Raw genomic sequence first — 26,094 nt, forward strand, 5'->3', positions numbered from 1 at the left:
ACAGATTTTTGCCCCAGATCCCTAAATGGCCCCCTCAAGGATTGAGCTGACAACGTTGTGTTTAGCAGCCCAGTGCTCAAACCACTGAGCTATCCCTCCTCAAGAAGGTGAGAGTATCAGCAGGAGATGTTGTGTATTTATACCTCTATTGCCACAAGGACTCCTTGTTGTTTCTGCTGATACAGACTAACACAGCTACCACTCTGAAACTAGTTCCAATAAGTTACTCAAAGCTCTGAGGAATAGACTACACCATGTTCTAAATAAAATTTTTGTACCAATGTAACTATTGTGGTTAAAGGCAACTGTTTTTAAGTTAAATCTGTATAACTTCTAGTTTGGTTGAGGTAATTAATTTGAGGGAATAAGCTATACGCTTAGAAACCTTCACACTAGTATACCAGTGGACAAGCCCTTCGCAATTCCTTTCAGACTTGCCCAAACCAAACTTTCCTTCCAGGCATGATGTTTAGTATCTTGCTGAACACACACCAACGGTATGCACTTAACTTAAAGTTAATACAGTGAACATTGAGTTTAATAGCTGGAAGCAGACATTCCTAGTGAGTACACGTCCTAGCTCCTGTCTCCACAGTCTTCTGGCAACATTTCTACAGGATAACTTTCCAAAGCTCTCTTACACACACAACTAACACTCAGGTACTGCATATGTGTAATTACACTAACAGAGACAGAGCTGCTCTGGTAAACACCTGAATGCTTGTCAAGAGCAGCAGGAGAAAGTGAAGTGGGAAGGGAACACAAAGGGTGTAGGGCAAACCATGCAGACGCATCAGGACTTTGGGATGAGTATAGGCTGGGTCACTGACACATGTAATTTCAGGTTGCAGGGGATGCAGACTGAAAGTCAGACTGTACTGCTCAAAAATAAGTAGATTACAAACAGGCAGGCCCTTCGAAAAAAGACGGTTACTCACCTTTGTAACTGTTGTTCTTCAAGATGTGTTGCTCATATCCATTCCAGTTAGGTGTGCGCGTGCCGCGTGCACGTTCGTCGGAGAAACTTTTACCCTAGCAACACTCGGTGGGCCGGCAGGTCGCCCCGGAAGTGGCGCCGTAGGCGCCTAATAATACACCTGCCGCCGCCCGCTCCTCATTCCCTTCCTTCCGGCACCCGACAGTGGGGAAGGAGGCGGCGTGAAGGATCGAGCAACACAATCTTCGAAAACAGTTACAAAGGTGAGTAACCGTCTTTTCTCTTCGAGTGCTTTGCCATCTCCATCCAGTTAGGTGATCCCAACCTATCCATAGTGGTGGGGTCCGAGAGAGACAAGCAGAATGCAAGACCGGCGAGCCGAGGCATGGTCGTCTCTAGATGTTGGACCAATGCGTAATGTTCGCAGGAAGTGGGACAGAAGACCAGGGGCGGTACGCAGATCCTGCCAGGGACAATGCCCAAGAAAGCGCAACAGGCCTGAGCTCGCGAGAGTGGCGTTGAAGATGGCCCTGCTGGACTTGAGCCAAGTCATAGCAAGCTCTGAGACAGACGGAACCAAGATGCAATGCGCTGAAGATATTGCCCGCGCTCAACATCCGCCACCGCTACAAGAGTGCGTGAATGACGGAAGGCTGGTCCGTCTCATGTAACGCGAGAGCCCCCGGACGTCTAAAGTAGGAAGCGTTGTTCAGCTCGACACCGGTGCAGTTTGGAAAGAAACACTCAGAAAATGTCCTGGTTCACGTGAAAGGCGGAGACGACTTTGGGAGGAAAGCCGGTGAAGCGAGCTGACCTGTCACTTATGGAAGACGTAATGAGGATCCACGAGCAGCGCGCGGAATTCCGAGACACGCCTACCGAGGTCAGGCGACTGAGGAAAGGCCGTCTCCAGGACAGGACAGCAGTGAACATGTGGCAAAAGCTCGAAGGGGCCCAGGACCTAATGAGAACCCAGGTTAAGGTCCCAGTCGGGTAGGCTGACCTGAGGGTAGAACGTCCACCCCCTTAGGAACCTGAAGACATCCGGGTGAGAAAAAATGTAATGCCACTCCCCCATGACGGAGATAGGGGCGAGTGGCCGCAGCGTAGAGATGCAACCCTGTCCCTTAGGGACCACAAATAATCCAGGAGGAGATTGAAGCAGAGCAGGAGGACATCGGGCAACACCAAGTAAGCAGAAGCGCTTCCATTTCGCGAGGTAGGTCGATCCAACGGGGAGGGCTTCCGCACAAGCAACACCTTGCAAACTGCAGTGGAACAGCTCAGCCCAGCTGGTTAACCACGCCTAGGACCATGCTGTCAGGTAGGACTGGCAGGTCCGCGTGTTGAAGCCTGCCGAAGTCCGCGTGATCAAGTCCGCCAAGGACAGCGGCAGGGGATCCGGTCCGACAGGGAAGGTCGAGCAGCTGGGATACAGTGCCTGTCTCGGCCAGACCCGGCCGCCGATCGAGAGAGAGGCGGGCTTTGTCCGCGGACCTTGAGCAATACCGTGAAACGAGGGGAAACGGGTGGAAAGGCAAAACCAAGGCAACCACTCACGGATCATGAAGCGTCCCGACAGGGAGCACGGAGAGTGACTCTTGGCGAGCAGAAAGCACCTAGATTTCCTGTTCATTTTGTGAGCAAACAGTTCGATCGTGGGAAAGCCCACCTCCGGAAGACTGAATGGAGGACGTACCCGTCGGATGGACCATTAGTGTGTGAAGGAAGGACCCTGGCTCAGGTATCCTGCGAGCGTGTCCGGACCACCCGGGAAAGGAGGCCACCAGGTCTAGGGAGTCGGCGCAACAGAATGCCCACAAGTCGATCGGCTTCCTGACACAGGGGAGATGACCTTGTGGCTCCCGCTGTGATAAAACATGGCCATCGTGTTGTCTCCATGAATACTGTCAACACAACTGCCCTGAAGGTTGCTGAGGAACCTTGCACACCAGGCGTACTGCCGCTGAGCCCTCGGACATGATATGAAGAGCGCAGCTCGTGGGTGACCAAAAGCTTGGGTGCGCCGGGGCCCCAGGACGTCGCCCTCGCCCAGCGGCAGATGCGGTCGTTGTAGGACGGCAGAGGGCTGGAAGGGTGGAAAAGCGCAGACCCCCGACGCACCAGCGGTGACTCGTTCCCACCCTCGAGGGAGCCAAGGACCCTCCGGGGGATCGTGTAATAATCATGTCTAAAAGGCGTCCCTGTCGGGTCGGTAGACCGAAGCCAGTCCAGTGGAAGTCTGGCGTACTGTAAACGAGGACACATGCAGCACATGTGTCTAAGAAGGCCCAGCAAGTACGGCGGAGGTAGTGGGAAACCTCCAGGCTCTGGACCAGGGAAGATAGGCTTGAAACCGAAGCGGGGGCAAGCTGGGCGTCGCAAGGAGGGAGTCCAGCACTGCCCGCAAGGAACGATGCGTTGCATGGGCACGCAGTGTGACATCCAGATTGTACATCAGGCCCCCAACTTGCGAACAGCGTTCGGATGGGGTTCGACGTGCTGGTGACTTGAGCCTTGAGGTCCCCCCGATAAGCCAGTCCGCGAGGTAAGGAACACGTGAAATCTGACACGGCGGAGGAAAGCGCGACAGCCGCCATACCATTTCGGAAGACCCGAGGGCCGACGAAAGTCCAAAAGGGGGAGGACAGGAAACTGGGTAAGACTGATTCCACTCATAAACGCAGTACCTTTTCATCCTGTGGGAGGTAAGAAGTGCCATATGAAGAATGCGTCCGTCATTCGAAGCGCGTACCAATCGCGCGATCCGGAGGAAATGAGGTCCCAGCACACCATGCGGGAACTTGAAGGCGGCGGGATGACTTGTTCAGCTCCGTAGGCTAGGATGGCCGAAGGCCCCCTTTTCGCCTTGGGGATCAGGAAATAACGGGAAATGAACCCCTTGCCCTTGAGCCCCCATACCACCTATGCTCCAATGATAGAAGCTGTGGCTCCTGCAGGAGAGCTGTCGTGAGAGGGTCCCTGAAGAGAACGTGGGAGGCGAGGGCGGGAGGAGGCGGAGAAGAGATGGAGACGTAATCCAAATCCATCCGTACGTAGACCCCGATCCCGTAGTGAGCGGGACCCGACGCCGGGAGGAACAGGAAAGGGTTGGTAAACTGGAAGCGGAGTCGAAGAGGGAATGGTACGCGCTCCTCTTTGGGCGCGCACCTTCAAATTGGACTTGGGTCCAAGAGGACTTGGCCGGACCGGCATGTGCCCGGCGGAAGGGCCCCGATGCCATCTGCGGTTATACGGCCACGCTGTGGCCAAAGTCCTGTCCGCGGGCGAGTGGGGGTAGGGGCGCTGGGGTTGAAGCGGAACGACCGTCTTTGAGTTGAGGGTACAGTGCCAAGGATGACGCATATAACGCTGGTTAATCCTTTCAGACTTGGTAGTCTGGGAATCTGTCTTTTGAGAGAAAAGACCCGTCCATCAAATGGCAAGTCCTGTATGGTGCGGCAACTCCGGGCGGAGGCCGAACCTCAACCAGATAGCGCCGCATCTATGCAGAGGCGATGCCGTTCTCTGTGCCGAATCCGCCGAGTCCAGCGAGGTTCTCGCAACCCCTTTCCCTCCTCGAGGAGGGCCGTGAACTCCTGACGGGAGCTTGTGGGATCACTCCGAGGAATTTGCCGACCGCTCCCAGGTGTTGAAGACGTATGGCTTAGAGGCTGATGGTCGCCACTAACGGGAGCTGAAGCCCCCAGCAGAGTAAATCTTTCGGCCCCAAAGCAAGCCATATGTGTGGCCTCACCAAGACTTGGCGCGGGGGCGTGGTTGGCCGTGGGCTCTCCTCGTGACGCGACGCAACCACCAACTGGCAGGGAGCTGGTTCTGCAATACATACAGGTATTACCGTAACCCTTGGAAGGCACCAATGTACGTTCTCCACCCCTGGCCGTCGGTGAATGGACCGTCCGGAGATGCCAGAGGAGTGTCCGCTCTGGCCTGGATTGGATTGATGAATGGGAGGGCCACCCTGGTAGGCCGTTTGGAGAGGATGCTGACGCACAGGGTCCCCTCACCCAGGGCTTCCTCCATCCGGAAGCGATGTCAGGCAAGCACCGCAAAAATCCTGGTGCGGCCGAGATGAGAGGGGAGGCCCTCGACGAGGACGTCCCAGCTATCCGACCCGTCATCCGGCGGGGATGATGACGACGACTAACCCGGGAACGACGCGGTCCTGGACCGCGATAGCTTGCTCTGGTGGGCCTCCGCCTCCGGAACATCAGGCTGTTCTGGAGCCTGTATGACAGCCATTTCTGTATCAGCAGGAGGTGGTCTACTGATTGTCGTCTCCGATGCCCAGTGTTCAGAATGACCTGAGTATGATTGGCCTGATGATTCACCCTGGGCTTGGTGGTAGGCCCAGGGTGTCCAAAAGGACCACTGAGGTGGCCCCTGGTCCTGATGGGCCTGAGTGTCCGATCCTCCATAAGATGTGCTGTCCGCGTACGGGGAGGCGGACGTATGACGGGATGGCCACAGGGGAGCTGAAGCAGATTGGACCGTATCTGTGCGTCCATAATAGCTGTCCCTGTGCGGTGCCGGTGAACGGTACCAGGAGCCGTGGCGATATGGAGAGCGGGACCGGGACCTACGACCAGCGCGGTGCCGGGAGGTCAACCGGTGCCGAACGTCGACATGCCTGGATCGGCTGAAAGAGGCTCGGCTGTGCCGGGATCTGGAGCGGTGCCGAAGGTATGACGGGGACTGGGATCTGGTCCGGTGCCACGAGTACGACCGGCACCGGGATGGAGAACGGTGCCGGGACTGCGAGCGGCGTCGGGATCGTGATCAGTGCTGGGAACGCGATCGGTGCTGGAGCCTGGAACGTTCACGGGATCCCGAACGAGATCGGCGGGGCTCCTTGGTGTCCGGAGGCGATGGTCGCACCATGGCAGGTTTGCTCAGCGACTGAATAACCCGCACTGGCGGTGCCGGGGGTTGAGGCAGCTCAGGCTCTGTAAGAGCGATGAGGTCCCGCGCCTTGGAGAAGGTCTCTGGCGTAGTCAGGATGACGAGCTCTACCACAGTGCGGGCTGGGGAGCTGGTCGGCACCGGACTCGACAGCTCCTGAGAGGCCGGAATCAACGGTGCAGGAGCAGGCGGTGCCGCGGCTGCTGGTTGTGCCGCGGCTGCTGGCGGTGCCGGGCGATCCGACCTGGAGCTGCGCTCTAACTGCGGTGTGACCGAGCGTACCGCAGGAGCCTTGAGTCTCTTGCTCCTCGGGGAGAGTGAGCGGTGCCGGCTGGAGGACTGGGCCGGTGACGGAAGGTGCCGAGGCGTCTTCGCCGGTGCCGACGAAGCACTTGTTCCCGGTGCCAGAGACGGAGCTGAGGATGGAGGAGTTAGAGCTGCCTCCATCAAGAGCTGTTTTAGGCGAGAGTCTCGCTCTTTTCTGGTCCGGGGCTTGAACGCCTTACAGATACGGCACTTGTCCGACAGATGGCCCTCGCCAAGGCACTTTAAACAGGAGCCGTGCGGGTCTCCTGTGGGTATCGGACGACGGCAGGTCGCACGGGGCTTGAAGCCCGGTGAACCGGGCATGGGCCCCGGTGCCGAAGGAGGAGAAGGGGCGGACCCCCAATCCTCTTAAACTAAACTACAACTATACTAACAGTAATTAACAATGAACTAGAGAAAAACTATGTACACGAAAAAGCTAAAGAACGAGCAAATCGCTAGGGTAGGTGGAGATCAGCTAAGCCGCGCTCCACTGTTCCAACGACCAACACGGGCGGTAAGAAGGAACTGAGGAGCAGGCGGGCCGGCAGGGGTATATATTAGGCGCCATACCGGCGCCACTCCAGGGGGTGACCTGCTGACCCACCGAGTGTTGCTAGGGTAAAAGTTTCTCCAACGAACGTGCACGTGGCGCGCGCACACCTAACTGGAATGGATATGAGCAAGCACTCGAAGAAGAAGAGTGAAGGGGGAGGACGATAAAAATAGTCCAATTTCCTTTGTCTAAATTTGGGACCCTTCCCAGTATATAAAGCCAGACCATCCACAATCACAGCAGAGTTGAAACTTCCATGGCCATATTTTAATATACCTTTACTCCAATATAACGCGACACACTATAACATGAATTCAGATATAACCCGGTAAAACAGTGCTCCAGGAGGGAGGAGGCCTCACTCCGGCAGATCAAAGGAAGTTTGATATGACATGGTTTCACCTATAACGTGATAAGATTTTTTTGCTCCCGAGGACAGTGTTATATTGGGGTAGAGGTGTATTTGGAATTTTTAAATTTAGAAATGGCATATTTTATTTTCTATATCATACTTATCTGTTTTTCCTTGAATACAAAAAAGGAGCTTTATTCATTTCACAGAAGTACATTTTAAAATTTAGTTACATTTAAATTGTCAAGTACCATTTCCAACAAAGGTTCTGAAATCAAAATAGCCATCAATCCTACTCTATGGCTCCTCCTAAGCCAGGGGTGGGCAAACTTTTTGGCGTGAGGGCCACATCTCGGTGGGGAAATTGCATGCAGGGCCATGAATGTAGGGCTGGTGCAGGAGGGAGTGTGGGAGGGGGTGAGGTGTGCAGGAAGGGGCTCAGGGCAGAGGGTTGGGGTGCAGGAGGGGTGTGGGGTATACAAGGGGTTGGGATGCAGGGTGCTGTGGGATGCAGTAGGGGACTCAGGTGCAGGAGGGAGCTCAGGGAAGGGGGTTGGGGTACAAGAGGGGTTTGTGGTGCAGGCTCCACCCAGCACCGCTTACTTGGAGTGGCTCCAGGGTGGAAGTGGCGCACAGCAGGGCTAAGGTGGGCTCCCTGCCTGCCCTGGCCCTGTACTGCTCCCAGAAGCAGCCGGCACCACGTACCTGCGGCCCCTAGAGAGAGGGGGCGGAGGGCTCCATGCGCTGCCCTCCCCTGCAGGTACCTCCCCCAAAAGCTCCCATTTGACACAGTTCCCTGTTCCCAGCCAATGGGAGGTGTGGGAGGGAGGTACCTGCAGGGGAGGGCAGTGCATGGAACCCTCTGCCCCTCTCTCCAGGGGCCACAGGTACATGGTGCTGGCCACTTCCACCTGCAGCACAGGGCCCGCGACACCACAGGGGTGGCAATCCCCCATAGTTTGCCCACCCCTGTCCTTAGCACTCACTAACTTTCAGAATTATCTACAGACGTGACCCAATTCTGGCAGCAATGAAGCGCATATATTTACATCACATCTCTTCCAGGCTAATGCTAGTGCACGGAGGCAAACTAGTCTCTTCCATTCCTCTGCCATTTGCTACTGTGTCCATCTGTTCTATGGTATTGAGATTGACTGTTCTGCCCTCCCTGCTAAAGATTTCTCTTAAGACTTCTTTTGGGTGCTCTTGTTTCCTCACACTGGTTGGTTTCCACTTGACGACTTCATGTGGGAGTCTGTGTGTTGGCATCTGGAGTACATGCCCCCAAAATGTCTAGTACTTTCTTCTGAGGGTGGAAACAAGCTGCTGATTGGTGATTTCTTAGATCTCTTCATTGGTAACGAAGTTTTTCCAACCAACGCCCAATAACATCTCTAGCTCTTGTATGTTGGCACAGATTACATTTGAATTGAAAATTTTCCATTCTGTTCTGGTGCTATGTATCTGATTTCTATATGTTGTTAAGTTTAGTAAATGCTATGGATGCCTTTTCTATCACTGATGTCAATTCCTTCTTGAGGACTCCATTGGCCAATATGAGGCTGCCCAGATAGATGAACCATTCCTTGATATTTTTGCATTCTAATGTGATGTTACTACTTGATGTCTGGATTTCAAGGGTGTTTTACCATCGCTAATTCTAAGCCCTGGATGGTCTGAGGTTTTTGATGGACTGTCTTTGTAACTGTTCGGATGTGTCACTCGGTAATGCAATATCAGCAAAGTCTAGTCTTCTAGGCATTTGACATTTACCCATGTGGTACCACTGTTTGTGTTGCTAATACACTTCTACAGTATCCAGACCATGGGAATGTCAAACAATAAAATAAAGATAAAATACAGCCCTGTTACATGCCAGTGTTCACACTGACCCACTCTGTCTGGTTGTTCAGGGTGAACAAAATGTGCACAGCTTTCTTTATATACACTATCTGAAAAGAATTTGCAAAAAAATGCTTATAAAATAAGAATTACATCCTACACCAGTAAACAAATATGATTGAGAGATCAGCCTCAGAAAAGATTCACTTCATGTGATATACACCTTCTTTGACAACTCAACACCAGTTTAGAGTTTCTGTAAAAATCTAGATATTTTCCTTTTAGCATTGGAAGTAATGTTTCTCAAGCTAAGATCAGAGTCAATTTCCAGGGAGAAAAAAAGAACCACTTTCAACAATGTTGACCAGCTGATTCCACAACAGAAAAAGCAAATGCAAAACACAGTAAAATCTTGGAGTGTTGTCTATCTCCAGGCTCAGACATTCTGATATAATGTATCAATTAATAATAATGGTCAACAAAGTAAGTGGATGAGATCAAATAGAAAAATCAGAGAAGTACAGCAGAGGTTCAAGAAAAAGGTATATTGGAGCATGAAACAAACCACAAATTGTATATTCCTGAGGGTTCCTGAAATATGCCAGAAGCTGGCATCAATGGAGGCAACATCACAATGAAGGTTATTCAATATTTGAATAAAACATAGTAATCCTCAAAATATTTCTAAGTTTTCCTAACCAAATCTTTATAAAATTTGCTAAGGTGAGTTTTACATGTTTTTTGGTTCTTATTATGGAATGGTTTCCTATCAGATGCATATTGGAAAACATAATCCTAAGTGTACATACAAAATGAGAGAGTCTAAATTAGCTGTTACAACTCAAGAAAGATCTTGGAGTCATTGTGGCTAGTTAAGAACATAAGAACAGCCATTACTGGATCAGACTAAAGGTCTATCTAGCCCAGTATCCTGTCCTCTGACAGCGGGCAATTCCAAGTGCCCCAGAGGGAATGAACAGAACAGGTAATCAAGTGATCCATCCCGTGTCACCCATACCCATTCCCATTCTGGCAAACATAGGCTAGGGACATCATACTTGCCCATTCTGGCTAATAGCCATTGATGGACCTGTCCTCCATGAATTTATCTAGTACTTTTTTGAACTCTGTTATAATCTTGGCCTTCACAACATCCTCTGGCAAGGAGTTCCACATATTGACTATATGTTGTGTGAAAAAAAATACTTCCTTTTGTTTTAAACTCGCTGCCTATTAATTTCATTGGGTGACCCCTAGTTCTTGTTGTATGAGGAGTCAATAACACTTCCTTATTTACTTTCTCTACACCAAGTTCTCTGATAACATCTGCTTAATATGCAGCAGCAGTCAAAAAAATCTATCAGAATGTTATGAATCATTAGGCAAGGGATAGATAAAGAGACAGAAAATACTATAATGTCATTATATAAAACCATGGTACGCCCACAGCTTGAAGACAGCGTGAAGTTATGGTCACCCCATCTCAAAAAAGATATATTAGAAATGGAAAAGGTACTACAGAAAAGGGCAACAAATATGATGAACAGTATCAAATGACTTCCATAAAAAACCTGGGACTGTTCAACGTGGAAAAGAGATGATTAAGTGGAATATGATAGAGGTCTATAAAATCACGAATGGTGTGGAGAAAGTGAATAAGGAAGTGTGATTTCACATCAGATGTCCCAGGCGTCACCCAATGAAATTAATAGGCAGCAGGTTTAAAGCAAACAAAAGGGAGTATTTCTTCACACAATGTACGGTCAACCTATGGAACTTTTTGCCAGGGAACGTTGTGAAGGCCAAAAAGGTATAACTGGGTTAAAAAAACAATTAGATACATTCACAGCAGATAGATCCATCAATGGCCATTTGCCAAAGTGGTCAGGGATGCAATCCCATGCTCTAGGTGTCCCTAAGTCTCTGAATGCCAGATCCTGGAACTGGATACCAGGGGATGGATCATTTGATAATTGCCCTGATCTGCTCATTCCATTTGAAGCATCTAGCATTGGCCACTGATGGAAGACAGGATACTGGACTAGACCGTTGGTCTGACCCAGAACAGCCATTCTTATGATGATCACATACCATAATATAAACATTTATTTAGGAAGCAGAAATTCAAGTTTGAAAAAAAAATGCTAGTTAAGTATTTTAAGTAGAAAATAAGTCATGAATAAATTTTGTACCTAATATACATTAATTTTATATCCTGAAAAACTACTGCATACACAAAATATGTCTACAAAAATTGAGAATCAGATCCATAAAAAACAGTAGTTATTGTAGTTTTGTTTCCAAATCTAGTACCAAATTCTCTGATATTGAACTTCTCCAAAATAACTGTCTCTCATAGAAAATATCGTATTCTCCTATTTGGATTAGCTGAAATTTAATCAAAATTAAAGATAGTCCTGAAAACTTCATCAGTTTTTAGTACATTTTAAAGATTTCTTGCTTTTAAAGTAAAATCTTTCACAATCAGACCAATTCAGGGATTTCAGCAGACTCAGAAAGAAGGGACTTACCATTCCTTGTATATTGCATAAAGCAGCCTAATTACAATGTTCTAATATTAAATTGGTTTTAATGTTGACTGAGAACTAATTAAAACAAAAAATATTGGAAACACACCTCTAAAGGTACATAATACAAAAACTATTTAATCTCTGAACACTTAATTTAAAACAACCCTTCTATTGCTTGAATGAAAAATTCATCTAGGTCATCAAGTGCAAAGGTTTTGGTACCTGGCAGATTTCTGAAGAAACTGTGCAGATTTGAACTCTTAAGTTTATGACTAGCAATCCTGTATCTTTACATTAAGGTTGTCTATGTGAATGGTCCTTCTGTATATGTTCTGCTGTTGCACAGACTGACTTGAACTAACTGTTTGAAGGGAAACAGGTTAAAAATGCCCATGGAATAACTGTTACATTTCTCCACATTGTAGATAGCTCACTTCAGCATTCCTTGTTCTGTAACTATTCCACAGATTAAAAAAAAGTTTGAATCTTTAATGATAAAGATGTGATTCTACATTTTAGTGCCAACACTTAAATCCTACTCTTTATGTTCTTTACTGTGCTGATGATTGGGACTATCATCTGTATGCAGATCCAGTGGAGAGGCAGAGGTCCGGGGGTGGGGGTAGGCTGCATGTTGGCGAGCAAAGCTCTGCATTTCCAAAGCCAGTTTACTGTAAGTAAAATGTATGTGCACTATTGCTAAGACATGCAGCACCACCACACACTTTATTCCTACCATGGACCACTCCAACAGGCATAGAACCAGCATGGTAAGAAGCACACACAAAAATGCTTTAGCACTTTGTACTTTGATGATAATTAACTCCTTAGAAATACAGAAAATAGAACATGCTTTTGAAACAATAGTTGGCACATGCCTTGCAGCTTACTAGACTATATGCCTGGGTGCCATATTTAAGGTACAACAAGCTTTCCTATTAAAACATCATAGTCTTCTGCCAAATATAGTGCATAAAGATATTACAAACTTTAAATTTAAAGAGCACAGCTTTATGAAAACCAGGGTTTTCTTAAATTAATGTCCTTATCTACCATATGTTATAAGCCCTATCTTGGATTTTAAAACAGGTTTATTAATTTTGATTTTCACAGTTTATGCTGTATTTCTTTTTTGCATTTCTATGAGTTTGGAAAATGATAAACTTGCTGCACATTTGATTTTTCCTTATAATCAGTTTCTAATCAATTCACTATTGGGTTCTCATGCTGTAACAGTTAGGTTACAAACAAAAAGCAATGTTTATTTTTAAAAAATTACAGTATATACTCATTTATAAGCTAATTATTTTTAGTAAAAAAAAGGAAGCATCAGAGAAGGGGGTCGACTTATGAACAGGTATAGAGAGGGAGAGATGGGACACAGCCCCTCCCCCCAACAGATGGAGCAAGGAGAGGCAGCACAACCAGCAGAGACAGAAGGGAAATGTCTCTCCGCTTCTGGCCATGCTGCTCTCCCCCCAGCCTCTGAAGCAGCTGCAGCTCCGGGGCTGGCAAGGCTGAAGCTGTGCTGCTCAGCCCTGCCCCCCAGAGCAGGCTGTGGCTGTGCCGCGCAGTGCCACCCAGCCCACTGGAACATGCTGCGGCCACACCATCCGGTCTGGCCCGCCGCAGCAGACTGCGGTTGCGCTGCCCAGCCTGCCGTAGCAGCTCCAGCGAGGCCAGAGACAACCTCCCCTGGCCCTCCCCAGATAAGGTGGGAAGGGAAGAGTGTGGGGGTCCTGGGCTAGGGATGGGGTCATGTGGGGGGTAGTCATAGGGGTTACTCCCCTACCTCCCAGCTTGTCCCCCTGAAATATTTCCCCACCAGTTGCTGTCCCAGCCCGTCAGGGTAAGCAGCTGATGTGTTGGGATACTTTGTTTACTTAGGTTTGCCTCCATGCCTGAAGACGCTCGAGGTAAACAAACCATCTCCGCCGACCAACAGCTTATCCTGATGGCCCAGGAGCCAAAGTTTGTTGACCCCTGAATTATAGAGTCAGCTTATGAACGGGTTAATAAATTTTTCTTATTTTTACTTAGCCATCTTGGGGGATGGGGAGGGAGTCAGCTTATAAACAAACCGGCTTATGATCGGGTACAGTAGTTTGTTATTGTCTAAATCCAATATTTTTCTCTAACATAACTAAAATACTACCCATTTTTTCCCCTGGAAAATTTAAACAGTTTCTTAGTACTTAAAATATTTTAGGCTTTAAACTAAAATAGAGGTTTAAAGTGTGAGATAATTTAAAACCACCTGGATCTTAATTCAAAACATTAGAGAGGATATTGGAAAATTCCATCAAGTAGAGGACTTAGGAGAAGAATAGGTGCTATTAAAGTTAATCCTGCCTCAAAATTAACTATTACAAAGATAGAGGTTATGTATTTTTCTACTGCGGAAAAATGACCTTTGGTTTTATCTGGAAATGGTGAAAGTGTAAGATCAAATGCAAATAGTTACATCATATGCTAAATAAGAACATGGGTTCTTAAGATTCTAGACATAAGAAAATTCTAAACCTCCTTTAATTTGATGCAGGCTCAATCTTTATGTCTCTCCAGTAGCAACACTATAGATGGAAAAGGAAAAAACTAACATGCTTGGCCAGTTCACAGTTTATTTGTTCTTTTCTGCAAGAGATCTCAATAGCAAGCATGCAATGAAATAGAATCCTTTAAATCCTACAATTGGCTAGTTAGATAAATGGTTGCAAAGCCAGGTCTTAGTCAAAAGCACACAGAACTAGGATTTTAAAACTCTCTTCTACAAGAAGCAAATCTCTTTTAGAGGAAATCAATGTTATTCAACGGAATTTATGCTGCAAGGAAGAAAATATTCTGCAGATTGGGAGAAATTTTAAAGGACTGTGTTCGGAATAATTAGAGGGCAATGCTATATTTTGGAAGGGTGGATTCAAAAGGATATTGGACACCATAGCATATTTGATTGGGATGCATTTATGATCTTTTTTTCTTCTAAATCAGAAACGCAGTTTGGATATATCTGGGTTTACAACTGATAGCATACTCAGCAATTCTGTTTGGTATCACAATGGTCTAAAATATTTTCAAGAAGTTTCCTTTGCTTTGAAGGATCAAATTTAAGTATGAGACATGATCTGTTAACTGGTGTTGAAGTGAGAATTATGTACCAGGGTAATGATCGCTACAAAAACTTTGAAGTAACAATAAAAGAAGGCTGTTAACTACCTTAAACAGATTTCACCAGTCTCTGTGATGTTCGGATGCCAGATTCTAGTCAAACATTTTACCTTTGGAGGCTGCCAAAATAAACAAACAAATTACGATGCTGTCCTTTCAAATAAGTTAAATCACCAACAAACCATTATGAGCTGTACAGTTCCTGGAAGCTAAAATTTAAATTTGGGTGATCTCAGTCCAAGTTCTAATGCTAATCTGGCAGTTATCTTATGAAGCAGTTTAAATTGAGCAGAACAGGATATAAAACTACAGTAACACTGCTACTTTCCCATTCAGTGTTATATTCAGGTTTTTGGCTTTGTAAACAAGTGGAGGAAGAGCAAAGATTCATTCCAGTGTGATTTCATCTTCTCAATAATTTTTTGGGTAAGGAAAGTATTTCCTATTTTTAAAGTGTTCACAGAAGTACTGAGGATAACTGTTTCATTTTACTATTTCTTGGGTTTTTAACCTTGATGCAGATTTGTATTATTTTACAGTGACAACACTAAACTCAATTCAACATGTAGCTCCAACAGATGCTATAGCTCATTTTTAACGCATGTTGATACATGCACGTTTAAAAAAATCAGATTTCAAAACAGAGCCTCATTGTTCTAGTGTTGTAAGTCAAAGGAAAGTCAAACAATTCGAATAGATTAGCAACAGCAAGTTATTCCATCCAAATTCTCCATATTACAATATTCACTTTTCACATCAAGCAACTGATTTCCTCCAGCTGGCATATTGCATTTCAGGAATTAGCCATTATATTTCATACAATACATGATTTATTTGAAGTTTAACAATTGTAACTTTTTTTAAAACAATTTCCCCATAGTTTTATATAAAGTCCTCAGCCAAGATATAAAATGGTTCTGATAACATCGCTCCACAGAAATAATCTTCCAGTAACTTGTCTCATATATTGGTCTCTGTCCGTTAATCCAAAGTCTTCATGGTCTTCAAAATTTTAAGGACACATTCTAAACGCGCAGTCCAGCTCCCTGTGAATAAGGTGAAGGGAACAGGTGGTGGGAATTCACTGCCTCTGCAGTGCCTGTTCTGTGGCTAGAGGATTGTGGAAACTCCTCGCTTTAATGAGGAAAAAGGACACCTAGGGATTTCAAAATGGAAAGCTAGCTCTCTTCCCTTTCCACTCTCAATGAAGAGGGAGTGGAAAATGCTAGAGGGACACCAAATTAAGCATCGAGTCTGAAGCAGATATTTTTGGCACAGAGGAAAATACTGAAGCCTGTTAGTTCTATGGCATGCACAGCTCCTTAAAATGATGCTCTATACCCAAATCTTGGTCCTGGAGAAAATCTAAAGGGCTGGAATGCTTGGACCCTATCCCAAAATAGTTCAGTGTCAAGTGCCAAGCCTTCAGACAGCCCTTCAGTCATGATCCTATACTCTGTGTCACCTTGAATGGTCACAACACACAACATCAGCTACTTAGCAATGGCAAATCAAGAGAACCAAGCCATTTTTTAATAGAACAAGAAAATAGAAGAATTCTTTGATCTTCTTTCACTTCAAATTAGATTCGTTAGATCAGGGTTCTCTAACAATTAATCTCAACTGAAAGCACTAAGAATGTGGAATACTTATTTGTATTACAGTAGCATCTGGAGTCCCCAATCAGGATGAGTAGCCAACGTGCTAGGCTTTCTATGTAAAATTGATCCATGCAGAATCAAGACTAAAATCATGAATTACAAAAAATGCTGAGGCCGGTAAAGGGCAAATTGTTTAAATGCAATACATGCCCAGCCAAACTCCATACATACCTACAAGAAGTGTGCTGCATTTAGCAACAAAAAAATATTTTTTTCAGAGCAAGTTCTAGCTAAAATTTCCACTGTGTTTTATTTTCAGGGACATGAACTTAAACACTGCTATAGTAAGTAAATAGGTACCTAGGAGAGAACAAATAAAGCACATAAAAGTAAGTGAGAAATGTCACTGTTCATATGCTTCGGGTCATCACTGCTCCTTTTCAAGGGAGTTAAACATCATAAATGAAACTCCTGACTTAAGTGCACCAGTTTGACAACCTTGGAAAGAAGAGACTTTCATTCTTCTTCTACAGGAATGCTTAAGCATCCACCAAACAACATAAGAAGGCAGAGAGAATGGGAGGAATTCGCAGGGAGAGTTTCACATGTGACTGAACATAAGAATGGCCGTACTGGGTCAGACCAAAGGTCCATCTAGCCCAGTATCCTCTCTACTGACAGTGGCCAATGCCAAGTGCCCCAGAGGGAGTGAACTTAACAGGTAACGATCAAGTGATTTCTCTCCTGCCATCCAGCTCCACCCTCTGACAAATAGAGTCTAGGGACACCATTCCTTGCCCATCCTGGCTAATAGACATTAATGGACTTAACCTCCATGAATTTATCCAGTTCTCTTTTAAATGCTGTTATAGTCCTAGCCTTTACAACCTCCTCAGGCAAGGAGTTCCACAGGTTGACTGTGCGCTGTGTGAAGACTGGTGTAACTTCTAGTCTGTACTCCTGAGTAGGCTATTCCAGACTGCTGCAAATAGGAATAGCCTCAAAAAACAGATCTTTTCATCTTTAAAGGAACATTCCTATGAAACTTTAGCCACAGAAGTATAAAATTAGTGACATCACTAGATATGGGAGATTCTTACCTACAACATAGCAAAACACAGTTGTCTGAAATTCCATTATTTGTAGAAAATGCAAATCACAACACAAAGAAGAGCTCTGTGTAAGCTTGTCTCTGACACAGCAGAAGTTGGTCCAATAAAAGATATTACTTAATCCACCTTATCTCAACTGAGAAAAATGACTTAAATACTCACCACCATGTTATAGGCATCAGGAACTTCAATTTCAAACTGAAATTTTCCTCCTTGGTAATAACCCTCATCTATTAAAGAAACACAACATAAACAATTAAAGAAAAAGAGAAATGTTAAATGAGCACAAAGAAGATACCATCTAGTCATCATTACTTAGATTATGATAATCTCAACATCACTGAAATATTCCATTATACTTACACCATCTCTTTTTAAAATATGTCATTTTACTGTCAGCCTTACATCTCTAACCTTGCTTGCTTTCATGCTTTCTTCCACACTAACACCTCTGCATAGAGCACCTACTCCGAGCTGATGGAGAAATCCATCTGCAAGACCCACTTTATGAAGACTTAGCAGTAACAACTAAACTGATATAGTTAAAGCAGTACAATCTCCTTGGTGTGGTTATATTGATATACAGATGCTTATAGAGGTATAGTTAATTTAAAAAAAAATCACTTAACTAAAATCATGAGACCAGTACAAAAAGACCAGGCCTAAGTAATTCAGCCCTGAAAATACTGCAAAGCGGTCGATGGTTAGATTGAAAATTCAAATGCTACTGATTGATTAAAAACTCAAGGAATTTTGTCAAAGTGGTTTCTGAGAAACTATGGTATTTCCTTATATTTAAAATATCTTCAATGGAAAAAAGTTTGGGCTTTGCAATATGATTGTAAGAAAACCAAAGGATATTGTTTTTATGTTTAATATTTTTCCACAGTAGAACCTAAAAATGAGGTTGTGGCTTCCCAACTTTCTGTAGTGTTCTTTTTCCCCACTCTCTTGCTTTCTCCCCCTTTCCCCATAACTGTTTGAGATAAATATTCCTTAGAAAACAGATAAAATGTTACATGTCTTGGTACTTATAAATTTATCTAAAGAGTTCTGTTAGCAAGCATGTGAACAAGGGGGATCCAGTGAATATAGCGTACTTAGATTTTCAGAAAGCCTTTGACAAGGGCTCTCAAAGGCTCTTAAGCAAAGTAAGCTGGGATAAGAGGGAAGGTCCTCTCATGGAATGATAAGTTAAAAGAATGGAGAGAGGTTAATAGTGGTATCCCCCAGGGGTCTGTACTGGAACCAGTACTTTTCAACATATTCATAAATAACCTGGAAAAAGGGGTAAGCAGTGAGGTGGCAAAATTTTCAGATCATACAAAACTATTCAAGACAGTTAAGTCCAAAGCAGACTGTGAAGAGCTACATAGGGATCTCTCAAAACTGGGTGACCAGGCAACAAAATGTCAGATAAAATTCAGTGTTGATAAATGCAAAGTAATGCACACTGGAAAACATAATCCCAACTATGCATACAAAATGATGGGGTCTAAATTAGCTGTTACTACTCAAGAAGGATCTTGGTGTCATTGTGGATAGTTCTCTGAAAACATTCACTAAATGTGCAGTGGCGGTCAAAAAACCACTGTTGGGAAATCATTAAGAAAGCGATATATAATAAGACAAAAAATATCATATCGTCTCTAAATAAATCCATGGTACACCCACATCTTGAATGCATGCAGATGCGCCACCCCATCTCAAAAAAGATGTATTGGAATTGGAAAGGGTTCAGAAAAGGGAAACAAAATAAATAGGGGTTTGGAACAGCTTCCATATGAGGAGAGATTAATAAGATTGGAACTTTTCAGCTTGGAAGAGAGACGACTAAGGTGGGATATGACAGAGGTCTAGAAAAAGTAAATAAGGAAGCATTATTTACTCCTCATAACACAAGAACTAGGGGTCATCAAATGAAATTAATAGGCAGCAGGTTTAAAAAAACAAAAACAAAAAAGAAGTATTTCTTCACATAACGCACAGTCAATGTGTGGAACTCCTTGCTAGAGGATGTTGTGAAGGCCAAGACCATAATAGGGCTAAATAAAGAACTAGATAGACATTGATGGACCTATCCTCCACAAATTTATTAGCCAGGATGGGCAGGGACAGCGTCCCTAGCCTCTGTTTGCCAGAAGCTGGGAATGGGCGACAGGGGATGGATCACTTGAACTTTACCTGTTCTGTTCATTCCCTCTGGAGCATCTGGCATTGTCCACTGGTGGAAGACAATATACTGGACTAGATGAACCTTTGGTCTGACCCGGTATGGCTGTTCTTATGTTCTTGTTCCAAAATATTGTCCACAATACTTCCCAACTCCTCCATGGACAGGAACAAACAAAAATTCACTGTCCATGATCTCTACTGTAAATACCCCTGACTAAATCTTAGCTGGGGACCCAGGGCTGCTGCTCCCTGGCTGGTCCCCAGGGTCAGACACAACAGCCGCTGCTCAAGCAGTCCCTGGAGCCAGCTGCCCTGGCTGATGTGTGAGAGGGCCCTGGGGGCAGCTGCCCGGGGCCACTTGAGCAGCAGTTGGTGTGGCTGTCCCCCAGGCTGCCTGAGCAGCTGTCCCAGAGCCAGCTGCTTGGGCAGTCTTGGTATCAGCCACATTGGCTGCTGCAGAAGTCATGGAGGTCGCAGAAAGTCACAGAATCCATGACTTCCATGATCTCTGTGACAGACACTCAGCCTTACTCATGATATCATGCTGCCAGGACTACTTCTGTTTCTTTGTCAAGCTTCCTGTTCAGCAGACACCCATAGAGACATCTTACGAGCTATGTCTACACTACAATAAAAGACCTGTGGCATGGCCTCAGCTGGCCAAGGTCAGCTGACTCACCCTCCTGAGGCTCAGGTTGGGCTCTGAGATCCTGCAAGAGGGAGAAGGTCTTAGCGCCCAGGGTCCAGCCAAGCCTGAACATCTATATACCAATATTTTTGGTCCCACAGCCCAAGCAACATGATCCCAAGTCAGATGACCTAAGCTCTGAGCCTCAGTGCTACAGATTTTTTTATTCAATGTAGACAATACATGGGCTGGCTGTGTTGGGGGAGGAGGGGGAGGAAAAGAGAGGGAGGGATAGCTTAGTGGTTTGAGCATTGGCCTTGTCATAACCAAAAAGGGAAGGATAACAACCCTCCTGTATACAATACTATACAATCCCTCCTGGCCAGAGACACCAAAATCCTTTTACCTGTAAGGGTTAAGAAGCTCAGGTAATCTGGCAGACACCTGACCCAAAGGACCAATAAGGGGACAAGATACTTTCAAATCTTGCTGGCAGGGGGTGGAGGCTTTTGTTTGTGATCTTTGTTCTAGTGGTGTTTGTTCTTGGGACTAAGAGGGACTGGACATCAATCCATGTTCTCCAAATCTTTCTGAACAAGTGTCTCCTATTTCAGACTTGTAAGTAACAGCCAGGCAAGGCATGTTAGGTTTATCTTTGTTTTCACAACTTGTGCATTTTACCTTTGCTAGAGGGAGGTTATCCCTGTTTTGTTGTAACTTTGAACTAAGGCTAGAGGGGGTTCCTCTGGGCTCTTTGAATCTGATTACCCTGTCAAGTTATTCTCCATTCTGATTTTACAGAGATGATTTTTAGGATTTTATTAAAAAGAAAATGTTCTTTTAAGAACCTGACTGATTTTTCCATTGCCCAAAGACCCAGGGATTTGGGTCTTTGATCACTTTGTAATCAATTGGTTAGGAGATTATTCTCAAGCCTCCCCAGGAAAGGGGGTGTAGGGACTTGGGGGGGGAAGAGGAACTCCAAGTGGTCCTTTCCTGTTTCTAGTTAAATCACTTGCTGGTGGCAGCGTAGCAGGTTTTAACCTAAGCTGGTAGAAATAAGCTTGGGGGGGGTTATGCGGGTGCCCACATCTGTACCCTAGAGTTCAGAGTTGGGAAGGAACCCTGACAGGCCTGCTAAACCGAGGGTTGAGAGTTCAATCCTTGAGGGGGCCATTTATGGATCTGAGGCAAAAATCTGTCTGGGGATTGGTCCTGCTTTGAGCAGGGGGTTGGACTAGATGACCTCCTGAGTTATAGTGTAAGAGGCATAGGAGAGACTCCTGGAATGGAAGAGCAGGGGGTTGGACTAGATGACCTCCTCAGTTATAGTGTAAGAGGCATAGGAGAGACTCCTGGAACGGAAAAGGAGATGGTCAGAGGCTGACGATCTGGGGGCTCTCCTGCTGTCTGCGGGATGCTGTAGGAGTCACTGCAAATGACCAGGACCAAACAAAAAATGTCAGGCTTCAATAATATGATGGGGTCTAAAGACTATGAGGACAGGCTGGGGCTGAAGCTGATCTTCCCCAACCCCTCAAGCAGCATCCCCAGCTGCCTCAATGCAGAACATTAGTACACAAGCCACACAAACTGTGCACTTCATATTCTGTGTTGTAATTGAATATATTTGAAAATGTAGAAAAACATTCAAAATATTTATAATAAATTTCAATTGGTGTTCTCTTGTTGATTAATAGTGATCAAAAGATCAATTAATTGTGATTAATTTTTTTAGTCAATCATGAGTTAACTGCAATTGACAGCCCTACAGAATATCTTCAAAATGCTTTCTCTCTTTAGATACAACTCATACCAAACGAAAATCAGCACTATACACTATGACTGAAGAGTCTTTCAACAAAACATCTTTGATTTAAATTATGCAGCTTGCTACAGAATTATCAATCCTTCTCCCCAACAAACTATTTCATATTTTACCATCTTTCTTCTTAGTATTTTTGAGTAAGGAGGAGTCTTCAATATGCCAACCACTGTAATAAAATGAATACACTGCCAACTTCCATCCACTGATTTTTTTTTTGGCAATGCTGCTAATGCTAATTAAATTTTTAATTAATATATACATTTATCCTTACGGTCACTAATTCCTATTGATTAAATGGAGACAGCAGCCAGCTGGGTTTCATTATAGCAAGCTATCAAAACATATATTACTGAACTTAATCATTCTGTTACAACAAGGCTAAGTGCTGTATTACTGACATACAAACTCAGTCGGATACCATGGTCTAATAAAAAATGGATGCCTAAAGTTCAAGTCAAAGGGAGCTGCTGGATGCTCAATACTTTGAAAATTAAGCCTTTATTCAGCTGTCTAAATATGGATTCTAAATATAGATTTTGGAGCCTAATTTTAAGCACCCATTTTTGTTTTTAATAGCTACAAAGTCAATAACTGATCAGACAATGTCCTTTCCTGACTATATACAGAGGCATATGTAGTTGTTGTCCAGTATAACATAGGGTTAGAAAGAGAACTTGTCAAGGACAATGATGTGCAGTGTACTCAAGGATACTAAATCTCAAATGTGGTACAAAACTTATAAAAATAAAAGACCAATAAAAATAAAGCATGAATCACTGGTGATAACGTGCTTCTAACTCTGGAAAACAAATGCTATATTCCACTAGACTGCAGCAGCTCAGTAATGGTGAGCTACCCCTATCAGCTGCACTCTGAGTGCTTTGGAGGGACATCTACTGCACTGTATCCATTCTTCAACTAATTCTTAAGCGTTCTGAAAACCTCTGAATATAACAGCAAATAGTGTGCATACTCAATTGATCCTTCAGTTGTGTTAGGCCCTGCAAAGGCTAAACTTACTCAGAAGATTACTAGTATATACACCAAATAGTTACAATATGGTAGAGACAACAAAAAAATAAAATAAGTTATTCATTCTTTTGTACATCATAAACCATGCATCACAATTCCATCCCACTGGGGATTCCAGCATTGTATTTTCCCTTTCAGCTGCCCTTCCGCTCATAACCCTTCACCAAACTACCTTCCTCCAATATAACCAGCCATACCACCAAACATCCACAACTATTAGTGTTTGGGTGGGTACTGGGGCGGAATAATATATTAAAAGAGCGTGTACAGCAAGGTGAAAGGCATGCAGAATTAAGGCTGCAGTACATGGTATATGATAGTTGTGGTAAAGGTAATTTTTCTGCCAGTGAGTGGAGTAAAGGGTGTATGCAATGGCAACTGACAACTTTTCATATCTTTGATTTGGTGGGTTTCAGTCAGGTACATCATGTATTCAATCTTAACTGCTTCACAATTTTGTTCGTATTAATTATTTACGCCTTTATAAAAAAAAGTGTTTGCAAATGTCTGTGCGCACACACATGCATTTATGTAAAAGAAAATTAAATCCACCAAAAGATCTACAGAATCTTAACTGACAAACCCACCGAGCAGGAATACAAATTCCAAACGATTCCAAGTAAGCACAAGAGCGTGCACATAGACTACCACCTTCCCGCCGGATGCGAACATGGAGAAAAAACAAAGGACACCAACTATCTCCTTGCACATAAGGCCATCAGGGCCGACAAAAATCCTCCAAATAGTTCAAGAACCCCCGAGGAAACACAGGACCTCAATTTCATATAGGAATGACGGGCCTGTTAAACCACACTCCTAAGGAAAAGTGCACAAAAAATTGCACATACAAAGAGAGGGCTGAAAGTTAGGTAACCCTCAAAGTATATCTCAAGGTAAAGAAACTAGTGAACCTCAGCACACTTCATTCATTTACAAAGAGCATGGGTCAGTATGGACTCCCATACCTCTGATCCAGCAACTACAAGAGACTTATACAGTCACAGTACAGGCCCATGGCATCATCTTGGGAGGCTGCCTTAAGGAGGGGGCAAAGGAATCCACTTCTCAACTGTGGAGAAAGAAATTAAACTTCTCTCAATCTCTTAAAGAGATTGTTAAAATTATCTTTTTTTCCCTCTTAAATTTGCATTAATGTATATTACTACACATACTTTTTTCCTCTACAACTCCATGTACGTCTATTTTTATTTTGTTTCATATTATAATTTTTTTTTTAAATATAGTTAAAAGGTACAGTACAAGAATCTAAATTTAACATCCTTTGGGGGGGGCAGGACACCAAAGAAGCCCAGCACAGTAGCATTTAACTTCAAAAGGAGGAACTATACAAAAATTTAGCTAGCTAGATAACAGAAATTAAAAGGAACAGTCATCGGAGTGAAATGCCTGCAAGCTGCATGGAAACTTTTTTAAAACACTAATGCAGACTCAAATTAAATGTACAATAGAATCTCAGTATTAGGAACACCAGAGTTACAAACTGACCAGTCAACCACATACCTCATTTGGAAACAGACGTACGTACACAATCAGGCAGCAGCAGAGACATCCCCCCCCCGCACAAAAAAGCAAATAAAGGATTGTTTTAAATATAAACTACTACAAAACTAAAGGAAAAGCAGCATTTTTCTTCTGCATAGTAAAGTTTCAAAGCTGTATTAAGTCAATGTTCAGCTGTAAACTTTTGAAAGAACCACTATAACGTTTTGTTCAGCGTTGTCAACATTTCAGAGTTACAAACAACCTCCATTCCCGAGGTGTTCCTAACTCTGAGGTTCTACTGTCAACCCCAAATTTTAAAAAAATTGTATCAGGACCAAAACATGTCACTACGGATAAACAACAGAATAAAAGACACGGTTAGAAGCAAAAAAGGCATCCTTTAAAAATTGGAAGTAAAATCCCACTAAGGAAAATAGAAAGGAGCATAAACTCTGGCAAGTCAAGTGTAAAAGCATAATTAGGCAGGCCAGCCAAAAAATAATTTGAAGACCAACTAGCAAAAGACTCAAAACCAACAGCAGACTTTTTTTTTAACTATATTAGAAGCAGGAAGTCTGCCAAACAATCAGCAGGGTCACTGGAGCACTAAAGGAAGACAAGGCCAATGTGAAGAAGCTAAATGAATTCTTTACACTGGTCTTCACTACAGAGGATGTGAGATTCCCACATGTGAGCTATTCTTTTTAGGTGACAAATCTGAGGAACTGTCCCAGACTGAGGTGTCAATAGAGGACGTTTTGGAACAAATCAATAAATAAAACAGTAATAAGTCACCAAGACCAGACAGTATTCACCCAAGAGTTCTGAAGAAACAATTATGAAATTGCAGAATTACTAAGTGTGGTATGTAACATATTGCTTAAATCAGCCTTTGTACAAGATGATTGGATGATAGCTAATGTAAATGCTAATTTTTTAAAAAAAGACTCCAGGGGCAATCCTGGCAATTATAGGCCAGTAAACCTAACTTCAGTACCAGGCAAACTGGTTGAAACTATAGTAAAGAACATAATTATCAGATACATAGATGAACACAATATGTTGAAGAGTCAACACGGCTTTTGTAAAGGAAAATCATGCCTCAGCAATCTACTAGAATTGTTTAACGGGGTCAACGAACACATGGCAAGGGTGATTCAGTGGATATAGTGTACTTGGACTTTCAGAAATCTTTGACAAGGTCCCACACTAAAGGCTCTTGAGCAAAGTAAGCAGTCATGGGATAAGATGGAAGGTCCTCTCATGGATCAGTAACTGGTTAAAAGACAGGAAACAAAAGGGAAGTTTTCAGAATGGAGGGAGATAAATAGCAGGGTCACCCATGATCTGCACTGGGACCAGTGCTTTTCAACATATTCATAAATGATCTAGAAAATGAAATAAACAGATTCAACAAAGAATTAGATAAGTTCAAAGGAGGACAGGTGCATCAATGGCTATTAGCCAAGATGGCTACACTTCTGACTACCAGAAGCTGGGACTAAAAAACAGGATGGATCACTCCACAATTGCCCTGTTCTGTTCATTCCCTCTGAAGCATCTGGCATCGGCCACTGTTGGAAGACAGGATACTGGGCTAGAT

General features: G+C 44.2%; 1 protein-coding gene across 1 annotated transcript in view; it reads right to left on the reverse strand.

Moving 5' to 3' along the window:
- UBE2F (ubiquitin conjugating enzyme E2 F (putative)) overlaps positions 1–26,094 on the reverse strand; it is a 150,495-nt gene that overhangs the window by 65,030 nt on the left and 59,371 nt on the right. Inside the window, exons 5-6 of the mRNA XM_075069943.1 lie at positions 17,488–17,555; positions 14,661–14,731 (exon numbers count right to left, since the gene is read on the reverse strand). Coding sequence (XP_074926044.1) covers positions 14,661–14,731; positions 17,488–17,555 — 139 coding nt within the window. The remainder of the gene's footprint in view (positions 1–14,660; positions 14,732–17,487; positions 17,556–26,094) is intronic.

The sequence above is a fragment of the Chelonoidis abingdonii genome, chromosome 10 (assembly GCF_003597395.2).
Source record: "Chelonoidis abingdonii isolate Lonesome George chromosome 10, CheloAbing_2.0, whole genome shotgun sequence".
Lineage (NCBI taxonomy): Eukaryota > Metazoa > Chordata > Testudines > Testudinidae > Chelonoidis > Chelonoidis abingdonii.